The sequence below is a fragment of the Leptopilina boulardi genome, unplaced genomic scaffold (genome assembly GCF_019393585.1).
Source record: "Leptopilina boulardi isolate dan_hultmark-lab unplaced genomic scaffold, ZJU_Lbou_2.1 LbouV2_41, whole genome shotgun sequence".
In the NCBI taxonomy this organism is placed as follows: Eukaryota; Metazoa; Arthropoda; class Insecta; order Hymenoptera; family Figitidae; genus Leptopilina; species Leptopilina boulardi.
In genome coordinates, this window is record NW_026137985.1 from 1,131,880 (window position 1) to 1,151,074 (window position 19,195).

The 19,195-nt window shown below is 26.3% G+C and overlaps 1 protein-coding gene across 2 annotated transcripts in view; it reads right to left on the reverse strand.

The window, feature by feature from the left end:
* Positions 1–1,807: 1,807 nt before the first annotated feature.
* LOC127289482 (mediator of RNA polymerase II transcription subunit 9) overlaps positions 1,808–19,195 on the reverse strand; it is a 39,596-nt gene continuing 22,208 nt past the window's right edge. The window contains exons 2-3 of one of the 2 annotated variants that reach the window (XM_051317442.1): positions 3,621–3,726; positions 1,808–2,267 (exon numbers count right to left, since the gene is read on the reverse strand). In XM_051317442.1, the coding sequence (XP_051173399.1) occupies positions 2,127–2,267; positions 3,621–3,726 (247 nt within the window). In that variant the 3' untranslated portion in view covers positions 1,808–2,126. The remainder of the gene's footprint in view (positions 2,268–3,620; positions 3,727–19,195) is intronic. The other variant, XM_051317443.1, reaches the window with a different exon arrangement.

Sequence of the window (19,195 nt, forward strand, 5' to 3'; positions counted from 1 at the left end):
GACATTTTGGATTTTCAAAAATTGACATCGAATTCGTAAGCAGCGACCCCGAAAACCCCTGAGTAACGAGTTATAAGAAAGTTTATTTAGTTCTTTTGGTTTTACTCATTTTTGAATTTTTTTCGCTTTTAACACTATTTTTTGAACTTAAACCTCAATTTTTAAAAAATCTGTCCATTTTTTGGAATTTTGTTATTTACATTTTTTGTTCAGGAGGTCAAAAACGACAAAATTACAAAGTTGCAGAAAATTTCACCGGACACCAAATTCCCATGTAAATGGTGCGGGGTTCGTATCACAGACAAGTGTAATAAATAAATAAATTATAAATAATAAATATTTATATACAAAAAAAATTTCATTAATTCTTTATAAAGTTTCAATTGAAAACTCCTGAAATTCAGTTATTTCTAAAAATTTTAAATCACACTATTCCAAATTCCATTAATTTTAAAATTTTAATTAAAAATCTTCTTAAATCAGACTTCAAAAAAAATTTTTTTTTTAATATAACTTAATTTAATTTTTGAAAATTTGTCTCAGTTTAAATAGATGGTTTAAAAAAAATTCTTGGAAATATTTCTGTGAACCATTCTTATTAAGAAAATAATAAATTTTATTTAATTTCTAAAAACAAATTGTTAATAATAATAAAATATTTATTAACTAATTAAAATTGAAAATGAAAAAATGGAGTTTTTAGATTTTTCTTGTAATGTAAATCGACTAAACTGACTTATTTTTCTTTCAAATGTCGATCCGAGGCGAGGCCTTCAGTTATAAAAATGTAAGACAATAATTTTTAGAAGCAAAAGTTTAAATGGAAAATTTCAAAAATTATTCATTTAGTAGCATTTTTGGAAATTTTGTATTTTTCCAGTACTTTTCATAAAATTCCCTGACTTTTCCATGATTTCCCTGATTTGTAGCTTAAAACTTAAGAACATAAGACACTTAAGCATAAAACTTAAGATTTAATCATAAGAATTAAGACTTAAAACTTGGGCATAAAACTTAAGACTCAAGCTTAAGACTTGAGACTTATGTATAAGACTTAATACTGTAGATTGAAGACTAAAATTTGTAATTTTTTTTCGATGAAATTTGTGACTTCAATTATTGATTCTAGGTCATAAAATTGTATGGTTCATTTCATTTAAATTGTCATATTCAGCCTCCAAAAAAGTTAAGCGCTAAACTTTAGACATTCCACTCATTTGTACATTAAAAATGACTTCGAGGTCGCATTATACTTTTGACATTTTGCCTGCATTTTTTCTGCCATTATTATAAAAATCATTTTTGTATTTTTGTAAGTTAAATAATTATTTTAAAAAAACTGTATTTTACGACTTAATCTTATAAAAATTAATCAAACTTAGGACAAAAATTTTTTTGTTTGACAAAGGACACTAATATGACAATTTAAATGAATATTATTTTATAATAATATTATTTCAAAGTAACAAAAAAATAAAGGTTAAACATTATAAAATACTCCAGCGATATAATATAAATAAAACACATTTTTAAAATCTGAAGTGGGTGAAATGTTAATTATGTTCGACAAAATTACCTTTTTTTCTTGATTTGTCAGCTGCAAATTTTTAGGTTATCTGGGATGTCAATATTTTCTCTTTTTTAAATAAACAGTCACAAAATTTTCAAAGTACTTTACGTGATGTTACTCCTTAAAATATTTTCACTTTATCTGGTCGAAACGCCAGAAAAAATTATTTTACAATTAACAATTTTTTAATTACATTATTTACTGACTATTAAATAATTACAGACAAATATACATATATAACTTTGAAACATACAATGCTTGTTTATTTTTTTTCATTTCGTTTTGCATCATTTAATTGTTTCTGTAAATTATCGTAAATTTTTTTAAGAAATTCTTCTGAATTAAGTTTAAATTTTTGTGGATCTGACATTATTTGTCCTGCAGCTTTACTTCCTTTCATTCGATAAAAAAGAACAATTGATAATTGAGCAATTCTTCTAAAGAATTTAGATTCAGCAAGTTTATTAACAATATATTCATTGTGAATTAAATTGCGTATAAAATGTCTTAAAACCATTTTGAATTTTGGAATATTTAACTTTTATAGTTTGAATAATTAAATTTTAAACATATCAAAACTGCACATATTACGATATTTTAGCAGAAGTTCCCTCTTTAGCTTTAATTGATTTCGTAGATTTTCTAAATTTTGAAGTTGGTCTTCTTTACTGTATTCAACTCCTTGTAGTTTCTTAACCTAGAAATAATATAATATTTATTTAGTTATTTATTATTCATATTTATCACATGATAATATGGATAATATTGTACTTCATCAATTTATTTATTCTTATATTTTTAATTTTATACTTTTGTAATGATCTGACTTTTATTGCCAAAGGATTTGCTCGCCGGATGGAGTTCGGGTACCTATTTTGACTAGTTACTTTAAATCTCGGTAGATGGCGTGAAGCGCCATCTATGTTTCGATTAAGTTCGGAACTATTTCTTACTATGATGTAGAGGAGAGGCGTAGTCATTGACAAGTCTTTATTTAAACCTTCGAAAGAGAATATATTGTTTAAATAAAAGAATAATAAAATATACAAAAATGAATTATTACATAAAATAATATAAGAACGAAAGAATCTATACAATGCAAATAAAATACTAATCTTTAGAAAATATAACGATGAAAGAACTAGCTATTCTAGTGGAGCGTTCGCTGCGACTCCGATCGCGCTTGTCATTAATCCAGAATAAAACGGATTTAAACATATTTACCACGTTCGCGAAGATGTTGATTAGGACGACGCATATTACTTTCACATGGGGTACTTTCTAGAATTTACCCCTTAGACGACGGTACGTACGGATACTAGGGTCGTGCACGCTAGGTCGATTATTATTCGTAATCGGGAAGAAGCTAGATATTGGAATCGGTTCCAATATTCATGCCCGACGCGAAGCTAGTGCAAAGTAATATTCACTAGGTGTCTCCTCCACCCGAGAAGCGCCTTGAGATGGGGAATCGACCTAGTGCATCATCTTTGTCAAGAGAGGAGCGACTCTACTCGACAAGGACGGTCCTGGTGGAAGTGAGTGAGTAACCTGGTTCACCAGGAGGAAGGAAGGCGAAGGGTGTTACTGTTCCGCAGGAGCGCCTACAGGAACAAGTACAGCTCCTTCTAGGAAGTAAGGAAGGCTCCGGTGTTCAGAGAGACGCACCTCTACTGAGCACCAGGTAGCCAGGAGTGAGTCGCTTCCAATCGTCAGAGAAGCACATCTAGACGAGTCGGAAGAAGACTGAGGAAAAGGTGCGAGACGAAAGGTATATCACTAGCAGCTAGGTGACAGCGAGTGGTGGGGGAAAAGAGTGACACTACTACTTACGCTGTCTACTTTCTCTCTTTTCGCCGCGCCACTATACTACGATACTCTATCGTTACAATGTTGCCTTGTGTTATTTCTATAGCATGGAGAGTATTGTGAACTTGTACGTGAAACCGAAACTCAAACACTGTACAAGTAAATTGAATTCCAATAAAGCGGAAATAATTTGTAATTTAATAAAATATTTTTAATGGTTCTTAAAAAGTCTATTTCTTACCTGCCCTCTTGCAGAATCTAACTTCTTTTGTAAATCGACAATTTTATAACTGGTGTCTTGAGATTCTTTAACTTTCTGATTGGAATCGTATGGATCCTTTTCTACACTAGAAATTCGAAGTTCATATATTAGTAATTTAACAATTTGAATTCAACATGAGACAATAGTTATTTTCGTAACAATACGAGTAAAAACTAAAAGTACGGAAGGGCATGCAGATATTATCAGGGCCGGATTTACACCCACGAAGGCCCCAAAGCACTAGACAGGAGTTACCGAAAAAGGAGCCTTATGCACTCAGCCCTTTTGAAATTTGAGATAAAAAATTAGACAACTCAAATAAATTTTAATATATATGATGTACTCCACGCCAAAGTGAAAATCCATCTGCAATTGCAATTCCGATTTTTTTTCTTTTAGTACTAATTGAGACTAGCAGGCCTCGGATCAACTTAAAGGCACAAAAAAAGTCGTTTTAGTCGATTTATATTCTAAAAAAAGTCGAAATAGTCGATTTTTTTTATTTTAACAAAAATATTTTACAGATTTTAAATAATTTTTTTTTTTTGAAATAATAATACTTTTGGAAGGGTTAAAGTTGAAATTTTTAGAAATAATTGAATTTCAAAAGATTTTGTTAATTTTCAGACAATAATTAAATTTTACAGAACTAAAAATAATTTATCAAATAATTTAAGATAACATTTTTTAAATGTAATTAAATTTTCAAAGATTTACAATTGAGATTTTTGAAATTAATTGAACTTCAAGTTATTTTTAATTAAAATTTTTTTTTTTAACTAAAAAATTTATTAGAAACTGCAGACAAAAATACAATAATTTGAAAACCATTTTTAATTGAAAAATGGTTTCAGATAGTTGAATTTTCAAAGAATATTATAAAAATAGTTAAAAATAATTGAATTGGCTTAGAGTTATAATTGAAATAGTTAAATGTCAAAAAATTTTAGAAGCTGTTAAATTCAAATTTCTGAAAATAATTGAATTATAATTGAAAGTTTTGATAATAATTCAATTTTAGTTGTTTTTTGATTGAAAATTTTAATAATAAATAATTTTGAGTTGAAATTTTTGAGAATAATTGAATTTTAGTCGATTTTAAATTGAAAATTTTGAAAATAATTGAATTTTCTTTGATGTTGAATAGAAATTTTGGGAAATAATTGAATTTTAATTGAAATTTTGATAATAATTAATTTTAAATTGAAAATTTGGATAATTATTGAATTTTACTTGATTTTAAATTGAAAATTTGGAAAATAATTGAATATGAAAAGATTTTGAATTGAAATTTTGGAAAATAATTGAATTTCAATTGAAATGTTGGATAATAATTTAATTTTAGTTGATTTTTTATTGAAAATTTTGATAACAATTAATTTTGAATTTAAATTTTGGGTAATAATTGAATTTTAGCTGATTTTTAATTTATTTATTTATTTACATATATATACGGGCAATGCCCTTTCGTACAAGAGTACTAAAGTATAAAAAAAAGAACATAAGAAAAATGACAGTGCGAAACAATGTTTTGTTATTTCTCAAGCAGTATCAAAAATTTCAGAGCGTAGCTTACATACAAATTTACTTAGAGAAATACCATAAAAATCTAGGTTGTTATGGTACTCATTAGCTTCTTTTGTTATCCTATTTATAACAGAATTTATTACACTAAAACGTCAATCGAGAACACATCAATCGAAAACAGAGCAAGGGAACACTTGAGGGGAAGTAGGGAAGCGGGTAGAATTTAGGTTATGACTGACGCCAAAGTCGTACTTGTAATTTTTAAATTTAAGGTGGATTCAGTGCCCAATAGTGAAAATCCCCTAGATAAAATTCACATTGTTGCGTAAGGCACTTCATACGGCCCTGAGTGTTTTTATTTTCGAGCGATAAAAATCGCGTCAATCGAGAACAGCACTGCACATTCGTCTGTTCTCGATTGACGTTTTAGTGTACATAGTTTGTTCTTTGAAAAGACTGTCTGAACAGAGTTGGATTTCTGGTTGGTCTAAAAGGAACAGCAAAATTTAGCAAAGATAAGAGTGGAGGGCAGTTAATAATGCCGTTGATAATTTTAAACATAAATAGTAAATCAGTAATTAAGAATATGTTTCTTAATAAAGGAATACCCAGAATCCTTCTCAGTTCAGTATAGTCATGACTAAATCTATCAAATGGTATCCCCGTCTGCCTAGCAACAAAACGCATAAATTTATTTTGCACCCGTTCCAGTGCCATCAATAAGTATTCTTGGTAAGGTGACCAAATCAATGAAGCAAATTCGAGTATTCTGCCGTCCCAACAAGAGTAGCAGTAACTACATTTTGGATAAGTCACTTATTGGTGGCAGTGGCAGTGGCAAGTAGGTGACTCATCCTAAATGCAGATACGGTTATTCTTGTTGGGGCGGCAGTATTGGTCGAACTAAAGAAAAATATAAGACCTTTAACGCTATTATATTCTTAAACCGCGATGCATTTCTAGTGACAAAGCCCAACACTCTAGTCGCGTTATTGACAACATTTAAAATATGTTTTCCAAAATCCAATTCTGAGTCTAGTGTTACTCCCAGGTCACGCACCACTGATGCTCTAGAGAGAACATCAATACCAATATTGTATTGATACTCTTTAATTAGCTGAAGTTTACTGAAAGTAATTATACTGCATTTTTTAATGTTGAGAAAAAGTTTGTTATTTATTGACCATTTTGTTAATTCATTCAGATCTGATTGGAGATCAAGAGCATCTTGATCACATGTTATTGCTTTGTATAATTTAAGGTCATCAGCAAACAAGAGGAATAAACTATGTTTAAATATAGTGTTTGTGTCGTTTATAAAAAGCAGAAAAAATAAAGGCCCAAGATTCGATCCCTGGGGAACACCAGAAGTTGCTAGGAAAACAATTGAAAATTCATGTTCAATACGCACTGACAAATATCTGTCAGTAAGATAGCTTTTTATCCAACTAATTAAATTACAAGAAAAACCAAAAGATACAAGCTTTCCCACTAGAATAGCATGATCAACCTTATCGAAGGCTTTAGAAAAGTCAGTGTAAACAGTATCAACTTGTATTCCCCTTTCAAGATTCGATGATATAAAATTAGTAAATAAAACTAAGTTTAATTATTTAATTGAAATTTTTTGAAAATAATTCAATTTTATTTGATTTTGAATTTATTTATGATTTTGAATTAAAAATTTTTGGTAATTTTATTTGATATTTTTTTTAAATTATAAATAATTGTTAAATTTTATAAAAATTTTAATAGAAAAATAATTGAAATAATTGCATTTGTGATGAATTTCATTAAAATTATTAAAAATAATAAATTTAGTGAAGAATTTTAGTTAAAAATTTGTTAAATAATTGAAATAAAGAAGAGCTGAAGAATATCTGCATTTTATACTAAAAAAAAATATATTTTATTTGAAAAACTTTTTTAAAAATGTAAAAAAATTCGAAATAGTCGCATTTTATTAAAATAAGTCAAAAAAAGTAGTATTTTTGAAAAAAAGTTGGAAATAGTCGAAAAAGTCGTATAATCCGAGGCCTGGACTAGCTTCCATGAATTTTTTCAAATTTTTTTAGCAAGCCGTTTTCGAGTTATGGAATTTTGAAAATTGGAGAATTTGCATGACTTTTAATTTTTGAATGCTCATAACTTCCTTAAAAATGCATCAATTTTAAAAGTTTTTTTTTCAAAATGTGTGTTTTAAACGTACTTTTCAAAAAAAAATCGAAATTTTTTTTAAACGATATTACTATCAAATTTTTGAATTTTAATGATAAAAAGTCATTTTTCTCATTTGACGTTCTGATCGATTATTTCAAATTTCAAAAAACAACTACTTCTTTTTACGAAACTTTTAAGCTTAGCCCTATAATAGGCAAACGATTTTTACAATATTTTCGGAATTTTTCAAAAATTTTTGAGTTCTGAATTTTTTAAAAATATTTTTTGTTTTTTAGGGTTCCGTACCCGAAGGGTGAACTCTATCAATGAGACTAGCAGGGATGGGTAAGTAACATACTTCATGTATGTTACGTATGTTACCTACGTATGTTACTCGATTGGTTATTTTACGTTTGAATTCTGTTTTTAAAATAAATCGGGGTGGAAGGCCCCTTAATATTCAATGTTAATCGAAAAATATTCGTATTGAAAATACTTTATTAGGGTATCCAGCAAGAAGTAGAAAAATATTTCCTTGACTTTATACCCTAACCTTCTTCCCACTTTTCTTTAATAAATATTTAATATTTAAAAAATAGAAAATATCAAATATTAAAGTATTGTTAAAATTATAAAAACATTTTATTTATTAGCATTGTAACCTTTGCCTTGCACCGACAAATTTTTAAAATTCATAAAAATGTTCATTTTTTGCAAATTTTTAAAAAGTTCCCTGACTTTTAATTAAATTCCCTGACTAAAACGTAAGGTTATGATATTTCTTTGACGTTTGTAACATTTGCTACAATTTGTTACGTATATTACATCATTTAGGTAACATACGTAGAAAATGTAGATTACAGGAAAAATATAGCGAATCTCATAGGAATTGATTATCATTGCGTTGTCAAGGAAAAATAAAAAATTTAAAAAAAATCGTTTAATCCTCCTAGCACACACACTATTTGACCAAGACAGTTTATATCTGGTGTACATGCATATTTTTGAGTATAAATTACAAGAAAATTATAGCGAGCACGATTGGAGTTGATGACAGGCTTCGCACTCTTCGACTAAAAGCTACTATTTACTACTTTTTTGATGGTTGGCTACTTTTTTCAACCTTAGGCTACTAAAAGCTACTTTTCCACTACTTAGACAACTTTTTGTTACTTTTTTGCCGACTAATGAGTTCAAAACCTATATATGGTTTTAAGTAATTTTAAATAGCAGACAAAAATTGGATCTATAAAGTGCTGAATACACTGCAAAAACTGGTAACTCACAAATGTTTCAAAATGAGATACTTAAGTGTTTCAAATCATTGAGATAGGAAATGTGTTTTAAAATAAGACATTTAATTTTACTTCGTGTTGCATTTTAAAACATTAAAAGTGACTCGATACATCTAAAACACTTATAACGTTTTATTTTACATGTAAACGTTTTAAAATGAGACACATATCCGTTTCAAATATGTGGACACAAAACATCTTACGTGTTTCAAATATGGGGACAAAACGTCTCAAAATGAGACACTTGTTTTTGCAGTGTATATTGCGGTTACTTTAACCCATTTAAATTTATGAAAAACTGTGAAAAATTGGTATTAAATCAGTTCTTTAAATTTCAAATATGCCTAAATAAATATTAATTAAAAACTTAAAGATTTTAAAATTTTCTAGAAATTAGAAGAAAATAAAAAAACTAGATAAAAATAAATATCTAAATAAAAATAAACTAGATAAATAAAAAACTAGAAATTAAGAAAATAGAGTGATTTATCCCCACCACCGAAATATACATAGATAACCGGCTATTTTTCACAGTTTTACATAAATGTTAATGCGCTACACTGTTAGAAAAATCTGTATTAGATTTAATATACATGCGTATGAAGCGAATATGCACTACAGGTATTGAAATCTAAGATACATGTATATTAAATTTAAAGTGACAACATGGCGGCTATAGATGCCTATTTCACCAAACGGTCATTATTTCCTTGATATTGAAAATTTATTTGAAATTGAAACAACAGTGCGTAATTCTTTAACTATTGTGTTGTTTATGTCCAAATAATGTTTTATAAGGGGAAAATTTTTCAAAAAAAACATTCTAAATACAAGAATTTTAATACTTATATGTGACATTTAGGTTAAGTACTATAAATGTCAAATTATATGCATTTTTACAATGTAAATTGATTTAAACTTGCATTTACATGAAAGAAATTACATTGCTTTATTAATAAAAACCTTATTTTGTACACAAGAACATGTATAAATTGAGTAAAATGCAATTTTTTTATTTGAATTTTTTTCAGTGACAAAATTTAATATACTTTGTATATGAATTACACTCTAATATACCACTCTCTAAATTTGAATCAGCGATAAGTATACCACTGGTACCAATCAGCGGATATACGCTGAAAAATCAGTGAAATTTCACTAATTCATCAGTGCATATAAGCTGATTGGAATCAGTGGTATACTTATAGCTGAGAATCAGCGAGATTCCGCTGATTCAAATTTAGAGAGCAGTTTCTTAAATTTAAGTACTTTATGTATATTAAAACTACAAACATTTTTATCAGTGTAGGTTAAAGTAACCGCAAGATATTTAGCACCTTGTAGATCCAATTTTTGTGTCATTTTTGTGTGCTGTTTAAACTTACTTACTTTCACAGACCAACTTTGAAAACATATTTTATCTATTATTTTCATTTTTTTACTTAATTAACAAATCCCCACAAAAAAAATTTTGTCCGGCAAAATAGACTAGTCATTCTTACGTATTTTGGGTCGCTGAATCCGAATTGGCTCTTATTTTTGAGATAAACTCAAAAAACTGCTTAAAAAAGAAAAAAAATCAAAAAGTGAAAAAATTTTTGTATGACACTGCTATAGTGTAATTCCATGTATTTTTAGCCACTGATTCCGAATCCAAAGTTACACGGAGAAAAAGAAAAAGTAATTTTTACTACTTTCAGAGTAAAACTGGACCAACTCGAAGTTTCTGCGCATCTCTGGCAATTTTTACTCCAAAAATAGTAAAATTTATTATTTCTGTAGTAAATTTTACTGTTTCCGTAGTAAGTTTTACTATTTCTAGAGTAAATTTTACTATTTTTGGAGTAAAAATTGCCAGAGATGCGCAGAAACTTCGAGTTGGTCCAGTTTTACTCTGAAAGTAGTAAAAGTTACTTTATAAAAGAAATCTTTTTTCTCCGTGTAGAATTGTTAGATTTGCTGAAATGTTTTGAGATAATTGCAAAAAAACTCAATAAACAAAAAATTCAAAAAAAAACTCAAAATCAGTTTTTTGGCATTATCTCCAAAATTTAAGCTAATCTCTCAATTCTGACTTTGAATTCGAATTCAGTGGAAAAAAGTACAATGTACATGGAAATACAATATCGTAGTGTTTCGGCAAAAAATTATCTTTGTCCCTAATTCAGGATTTTTATCAGATTTTTGCGATTATCTCTAAGAACTAACAATAAGACGTAAGAATGACTAGTCTATTTCGCCGGACAAAATTAATTTTTTTTCTGAGGCTGTGTAATCAATAAAAGATAATAAATTAATTAATTCTCAACAAGAGTCAGTAATACATTGTACATTTTAAAAGAGTTGTCTATATTTTTAATAATCTTTCTAATTGCTGAAAAAGTGAGTTTTCCATATCTTCTCCATTTTAAACTCATATTTCAAGGTAAATAATAAAAATTTTGACTTAATTGTTTTTATTTCGTTCTCTAAATATCATCCAGAATCATTTCGGAAAGTATCTATTTTTTAAAAAATTAGGCCTTAACGACTTTTGATATAAAATATAATGGATTGAGCCAAAAATTTGTAATTACCTCTATTGCCATTTAAATGTTCGAAAATTCTTTACTTTTATGGTATAATTTTAATTTTAATACCCTAAAAACTAAGTATTATGCAAATAATTATGTAAATTAAGTGTTGCAATTTAATTTTTTAAAATTAAATACAATTTAATATATAAACTACACATATTTTTTATTTTTTTCCGTAGGCTACTTTTTTCTACTTTTTTTACTTTTCAGGCTACTCTTTGCTATTTTTTTTACTGACTAATGAGAGCGAAGCCTGTAATGATCATATTGTTTTTAAGGAAAATTTTTTTTTTCGATAAAAATCATGAATTTTCTTCAAAAAACGAAGAAAATTTTATCTAAAGGGTTTCAAATTTATACATTTTTACAGGTTTTTACGTGTAGATTACAAAAAAATTAAACGAGAACGATTGGAGTTAATTATCATAGCGTTTTCAAGGAAAAACTGATAATTTTCGATCTATGTGACTATGTGTCTACACTCTAAATCTGAATCAGTGAAAATTTCACTGAATTCAAATCAGTGGCTCAGTTTTCTTTAATTCATCAGTGGAATTTCACTGAGAATCAGTGGTTTTTACTGATTCCCAGTGAAATTCCACTGGTGAATTAAAGAAAACTGAGCCACTGATTTGAATTAATAGAAATTTTCACTGATTCAGATTTAGAGTGTATCTATGTGTTTTTATGCTCATATTACAGGAAAAATTAAGAAAAATTGGAATTTTTCCACCTGCCTTCACACTTTAGCCCCCTCAAGTTTTAGGTTTAAGGGTACGGAACCCTCGGTTTTAATGCGAGTGTAACTCGCACTTGTCCGATTTTTTTATATTACGTACTTTTATGTATTTTAATGCGCTGATTACGAAAATCATAGTGACAGTACCCGAAAATTTGATTTTTATGGTGAAAACCGTAAAAAAGTTCCAAAATTTATGGTTTTTTTCGTTTCTTGGGTAAAATATGCAACATTAAAAAAAAAACTTTCAAACAAAAGTTATATATCTTATTAAAATACATTTATTATATATGATGCATTTTTTTTTAATTTTGCATATTTTACCCAATAAACGAAAAAAAAAATAAATTTTTGAACTTTTTTATGGTTTTCACCATAAAAATCAAAATTTTGGGTATTATCACTATGATTTGCGTAATCCGCTCATCAAAATACATAAAAGTACGTAGTATAAAAAAAACCAAAAACATTTTTGAAAAATTCAAAGCTCAAAAAATTTTTAAAATTCCGAAAATATTATAAAAATTGTTTGCCCATTATCGGGAAAAATAATTTTAAAAAAATCGATCAGTACGTCAAATGAGAAAAATGACTTTTCATCATTAAAACTCAAAAATTTGATAGTCATATCGTTTAAAATAACTTTCGATTTTTTTTTTTTGAAAAGTATGTTTAAAACACACATTTTGAAAAAAAACCCAAGTAGAAATGTGCCACTGGCATAGTACTGACCCAACACTGCCAGTCAGTATAATAGTACTGACTGCCGTACTGGGCCAGTAGTGGACCAACCCTGGCTGGTAACGCTGTCCAGTACTGATTTTGTCCCGCTCACCAGTACTAACGTGGTACTAGAATAATACTGGCATAATACTGGCAAAGTACTCATCCGGACTTAAAATCTCACTTTTTTACAAAATGCTAAAACACGCTTTCCAATGCAAATTTCATCCTTATTAGCTTATTACTCCCATTTTTACCACGAACAGGTAATGTGAAGCCAATAATAGTTAATGTTATTTATAATATATAAAATATTATTAACAATAAATAATTAAAATAATAATTATCATTTATATTAATTAAATTATTTTATTTTTAATAAATTATTTTACAAAAAATAATTTGTGTTGTAAATTTTTTTATTTTTTTAAATTCATAATATTTAATTTTTTTTACTTTGCACTTATACTTAATTTAATAATTATTTAATAATTGATATTACACATGAACAAATATTGTACTTATAACACTTAAAACTAAGAACGAAAAATCTCGCACGCATGGGGGATCGAACCCTAAACCCTTAGAACGCAAGTCAGATACGCATACCGCACAGCCGCGCTGGCTTGAAGTGCTGACTTGAAGTAGTTCACCTAATACAAAAGTTTTGATTTCAAAGTTTGTATTATCTATTGATCACGAAAATAAAATGAATTTATTCTTAAATTTTTTAAACTCACAAAATTTTTTCAATTTTTACAAAGATTTAATGAAATAAAACTGGATATCAATTTCAGTTAAATATTTTTAATAAATTATTTTTACCGTAAATAATATTAAAACAGACAAAAATGATTGATGAATTACATAATTAAAAATAAGTTAATAAAAGACGACTGTAAAATATGAATGGTAAAAAATTTTTTAAATTTAATATTTAATTATTAATAATACTTAAAAATTACAGTGAAAAAATTACATTTGCTTTATTTTTAAAACTATTAGAAAAAAATTCTCAACTTATTGTTATTGTATGCATGATAAATAACTTAATGCACATATTTCAATGAGTACTAAAATAACTAAAAAAACATAAATATATTTTATATAGGTATATAATAATAATACATTACAATTACATCCAAAATTTTGAGGGAAAGTATTCGAAAGAAATTAATATACATTTTTTTAAATAAAAAATCATCGTTTTCTACCTATTGGAATAATTTAAAGACTTTTTCATTTAATGTTTTTTATCACCGACATAGTACTGATTCGGTGTGAATGACAGTGTACTGCCAGTACTGGTTTTAATATTTTTTTACCTCCGACATAGTACTGATTCGGTGTATTAGTCAGTACACTGCCAGTACTGAAAGTCAATACCGACAGCCAGTATTGGATCAGTACCATGCCGGTGTAACGTCCCGTGTATATTTTGAGCATATAAATGTTCAAATAAGATTAGTTTAGGTAAAATTAGAATTTTAAGTGTTTCTCACACTTCGTCGCTGTTTTGAACGTTTATTTCTAAACAAACTACAAGTGTAAATAATCTTAAATTAAATAAAAGATATCAGAACGTTCTCTTCAAGAAAACAATTATTTCTAAAACGTCTAAAATTCTCAAAACCTTAAGCTCAAAATCAACAGTTCCGAAAATTAAAATAGAGAAGAATTGTATTTTGAAGATATCATTCTGATATCTCCTGTAAATAAAGTCAGCATAGTTGAATAATCTAGCGTAACTATCTAAATATCCCGAGCACCGATGCACTCTTGCAAACAACAAGACCTAACTATTTTTTATGTAAAGTATGAGAATGAGTGATTTAATTATAAATAATGAATAATAATTGTTTAAATGTTTAAATTTTATTGTTAATTAACTTTAATTAATTTTGATTTCATTAATTGGATTTAATTATTTAAAATATTTCAAGTTTTTATTATAAATTAATTATTTCACAGATAAATCATTGTGTATAATTGTTTATAAATATTATTTGAACATTTGAATTATTATTACTCATTTTTGATTATTATTAATTTTTAATTCAATTATTTTAAATTACTTTTCAAACGTTTTAGAATAATTTCATTAAATATAAAGAATATTCTATACTTTTATAATAAAAATTAAATTAACAAACAAATTAAACAATTTTAAATAAATTTTAATTATTTTTAATTATTCAAATTAATTTTTAATCATTAATTAACAATTTAAGTATACAAAATTCTTTATATTTTAAAACTTTAATAATTAATTATATTTTATTGTTAAAAATTATTGTTAATAACTTTTTAACTAATAATATTAATATTCATAACGTTTAAATTAATTTTTAATATTAATAATGTGAAAATTATGAAAAACTCAGAAATTGGTTGGAAAACTGAATTTTGGCTCCATCTCTTGAAAACGGTCAAAACTTTAAGCCCCTTCCACTTGAAAACTCCCCTAATTCAAGTACGCCCACGCAACTTCTTATCTCTCAAGGCTGGGCCTGAAGGGCCCAATACCGTCACTGACCTAACCAGTTTTTTCCCCATTTTCTTTCCTTGGATCCAATCCTTGTAATTTCCCAACCTCTTTTTCCTCCACTTTGAGACCCATTATTTTAAAACATAGTTCCATCCCTAAAAATAGGTAGGGACAATGATATAAAAATACGAACCCCGTTGAGAAGTTAGTCACAAAAAAACAGTCACAAAAAACAGTCACAAAAACAGTCACAAGAATTCTAAAAAAACTACTTCTTCCTCAAATTCTTCTTCAAGTTCAAGTTCAAGTTCAAGTTCAAGTTCAAGTTCAAGTTCAATTAATTTTCATTTTTTCTAACAATTTTCCAAGTATTAAATTTAAATTGTATTAAAAATTTCTACGATTCAAGCCAAAAATTCAACGAATTTTCAACCAATTTCCGAGTCTACAAGTGCCAATTTGTTTAAATAAAAGTAAGTTTTATATTAAAATTGCTGTCTAACTTTCATCTAAATCTTTTTCTTGTCATCTCTAAATAATTCCGAAGAATATTAATGCGTTAATCGTGTTCTTATTTCTTCAATTTCCTTGTCGTATTTTTGTATTTACCATAATTTTCATTACCTTACCTAAGGATTTTAATGCGTTTATCGCGTAATTATTCCTTTAATTTCCCCGCGAAAATCCCTATTTACATATATTGATCAATTTGAATCGTTCCCGAGTTAGTGGACGCAAGTCTAGACTCGAAACATAAAATAAGAGAATATTTCCGAATATTCTCTGAAATTTATACTTGCGTTATGCATCCGACGTAACATAGGGTAAATTTTTGGAGGCCCCGGAGGGATAGTTCAAATTGATCTTTATAAAAAAAAACTTCTTCTTTCATCTATTTTCTCTCTAATTATCTCAATTTTTTATATAAAAAGTATCATTTTATTTATTAAAAATTCAGTACAAATGAACGTTACGTTAATAAATATGTTAATTGTGAAATATTCGTATATTCGTATAAAAATTACCGAAATTTAATAAAATTGAAAATTCCCTATAAATTGCTAGAATGTTAAAATGAGAATTTGTCATTATAAATTGAAAAATTAACAATATTTCAAAAATTTTATGTACATTGGTTAATTTGGAAAATTTCCGTAAATTACTAAAATGCTCAAAATCTAGAATTTACCATTACAAAAATGAAAAATCAACAAAATTTAAAAGAATTTGTGTAAAATTGTCACACAAATTGTTATTTAAAAAAATTGGAAATTTCATTTTCTAAAAATTAAGAACTAAATTTTTAAAACTTTGTTTTAAAATAAAACTTAAATAAATTTTCATTTTCAATAAAAACTGAAATTTATAAATAAATTAATAAAATGTCACATTTATTAATTAAAACTTGTGTTAAAATGTGCGTATGCAACATATTAAACTGTTAACATACATAAAAATCCAGTTGCGATTTCGATTTAAAGCACCCCTTTGACAGGCGAACGAATCGATAGGCGCAATCGATATATATATATATCGATTGTCAGAATCGATCCCTTACTCTCGAGAGCATGCCTCTCGCTGTACGTGCCTTTACAGTAGTACCGCACTACGGCTGACTACGCAAGTCGGTCATCGGCCATTACTACTGCGCGCGACGACAGGGGGCCCCGCCAAGCTGCATCGCGCCTCTCGCGGTCTCCCCCCCGCGAATTCCCCCTCCACCTCGCGCTTCATCTCGCGATCGCGAAGTTTTTCGCGGTTTTTAATAGAAAATTTGAATTTTAACTTATATATTGTAACTTCTCTTCTATTATCGCGATTTTGAAAATTCTTTTTTTACCCTTATTCTATTTTTGATTATAAAATGATTATCCCTAATAATAACCTTGTTAATGAATTTTTTAAAAAAAAAGGAAATTACTAAATCAAATTCTAAATCAAAAATTATGAAATAAAGAGTAAATCAAATTCTAAAAAAAGCTCCAAAAGAGAGTTAAAAATTAAACAAAATCTAAATGCTCCAAAAAGAGAGTAAAAATTAATAAAGTCTAAATCCAAAAATTCTAAATCCAAATGTTATGAATCAAAAATTATAAATTAAAAATTCTAAATCCAATTATTCTAAATCCAATTATTCTAAATCTAAAAATTCTAAATCCAATTATTCTAAATCTAAAAATTCTAAATCCAATTATTCTAAATCCAAATGTTCTAAATCCAAATGTTATAAATCAAAAATTAAAAAAATCCAAATTCTAAATCCAAAAATCAAACAAATTCTAAATCAAAATCAAAAATTCTAAATAAAAAAAATTATACAAATACTAAATCCAAAATATTCTAAATAAAAAAAAATACAATTTCTAAATTCAAAATATTCTAAATTTAAATTATAAATTAAAAATACAAAGAAAATTCTTAATTCAAGTTACTAAATAAAAAAAAATTGAACAAAAAAATTAAAAATTCTAACTCTAAAAATATAAAATAAATTTTTCTAAATCCTAAATCTAAATCAAAAATATAAATCAAAATCTATTTTTAAAAATGAATTCCTAAATGAAATTTTAAATACAAATTTTACAAAATTTAAAGCTAATTTTAATTCAAAGTCGAAATTTTTAATCAAAATCTAAGACAAAATTCTGATTTTAATTTTAAGAAATGAACCATTTAATAAAAATTATCAAAATGTGTCAAAAAGTATTAATTTCAAACAAAAACAAAGAAAATTTAACAATTAAAAGTTCAACAAAAATGAAACAAATTATAAAAAAGGGTAATTTAATTAGATAATTAAAATTCAAAACTTCTCTAATGAAAACCTCTAGAATAAAACAACTCAATGTTGTTAATTCCAAATCCTAAACCTTTAAATATCCTAAAACAAGATGTAAAAATTTGATTTTAAAAAAAAACATGTATATGCTTATAATAAGAAAATCCAAAAATTTATATAAAAATAATTTTATATTCAAGATTTTTAATTCCAAATCAAAAATTAAAATCAAACAAACAAAATTCAATTCCATATCAATAATTTTAAATTATAATTATAATTTTTTTTTTATCAGTAAAATCATAATTAAAAAATATCAAATTAAAATGAAAATTTAGAAGTCCAAATCATTAATTCTAAAATTCAAAATTATGTTTTAAAAAAAAAATGATAAAATAATTAGATTTCATTTAATTCAAGTCAAATAAAATAAAAAAAATGTTTAAGAACAAGATCATAGTAAAAAAAAAAATATATATATATATAAAATGTTAAAATAAACATAAGAAATACAATAATTTTTTTTTTGTTTTATTAACTTTAAGATTATTAATTTGTGTTTTATTTGTTACAATCTAATATTTAATAATAAAAACCATTTCATAATTTTTTTTTTATTAATACCAATTTCTAAAGAAAGAGTTTTTTTTTGTATCTGAAATTTATTTACTTTTGATATATATATTAACAATATTTGTTTGATGGATCTATTAGATTAATAGCGGTTTTTGATATTTGCAAATTCACACTCTAATCCTTAAAAAAAAGAAATTATTAATGCCAGAGTAAAGAGTACGCCCTGCTCTAGGTCAAATCCAATTCTATATCCAAAACACAGAGGTGAAATTTTGTAAAACAAATAAACTATAAAATTTGATATATTTATCGATTAATAAAATATTCGTTTAATGTAAAAAAATTATTTTTTTTTTTTTGAGATAAAAATTAAGAAATTCATTTAGAGATTGTGACGATAATTTGATTTTCTTTCTAAAGTGATAATGCAACATACTTATTGAATATAAATAAAATTTTATTAGATAATGAATATATAATCAAGATAATTGTAGATATTGAAAATGCAAACACCGTGGTAGCTTGGTGCATTTATGGAAGTAAATCCTGTAACATTTTAAAATATTGGTATTCATAAATTGAGGTTCGTTTCCTCCTTATCGCGAAGAAATGTTTGTTAAACAATTCTTGTGGTTATTTTGTTATTTTTTGTTATTTTTTTTTTATTTTCAAATTCAATAAGATATTTGTT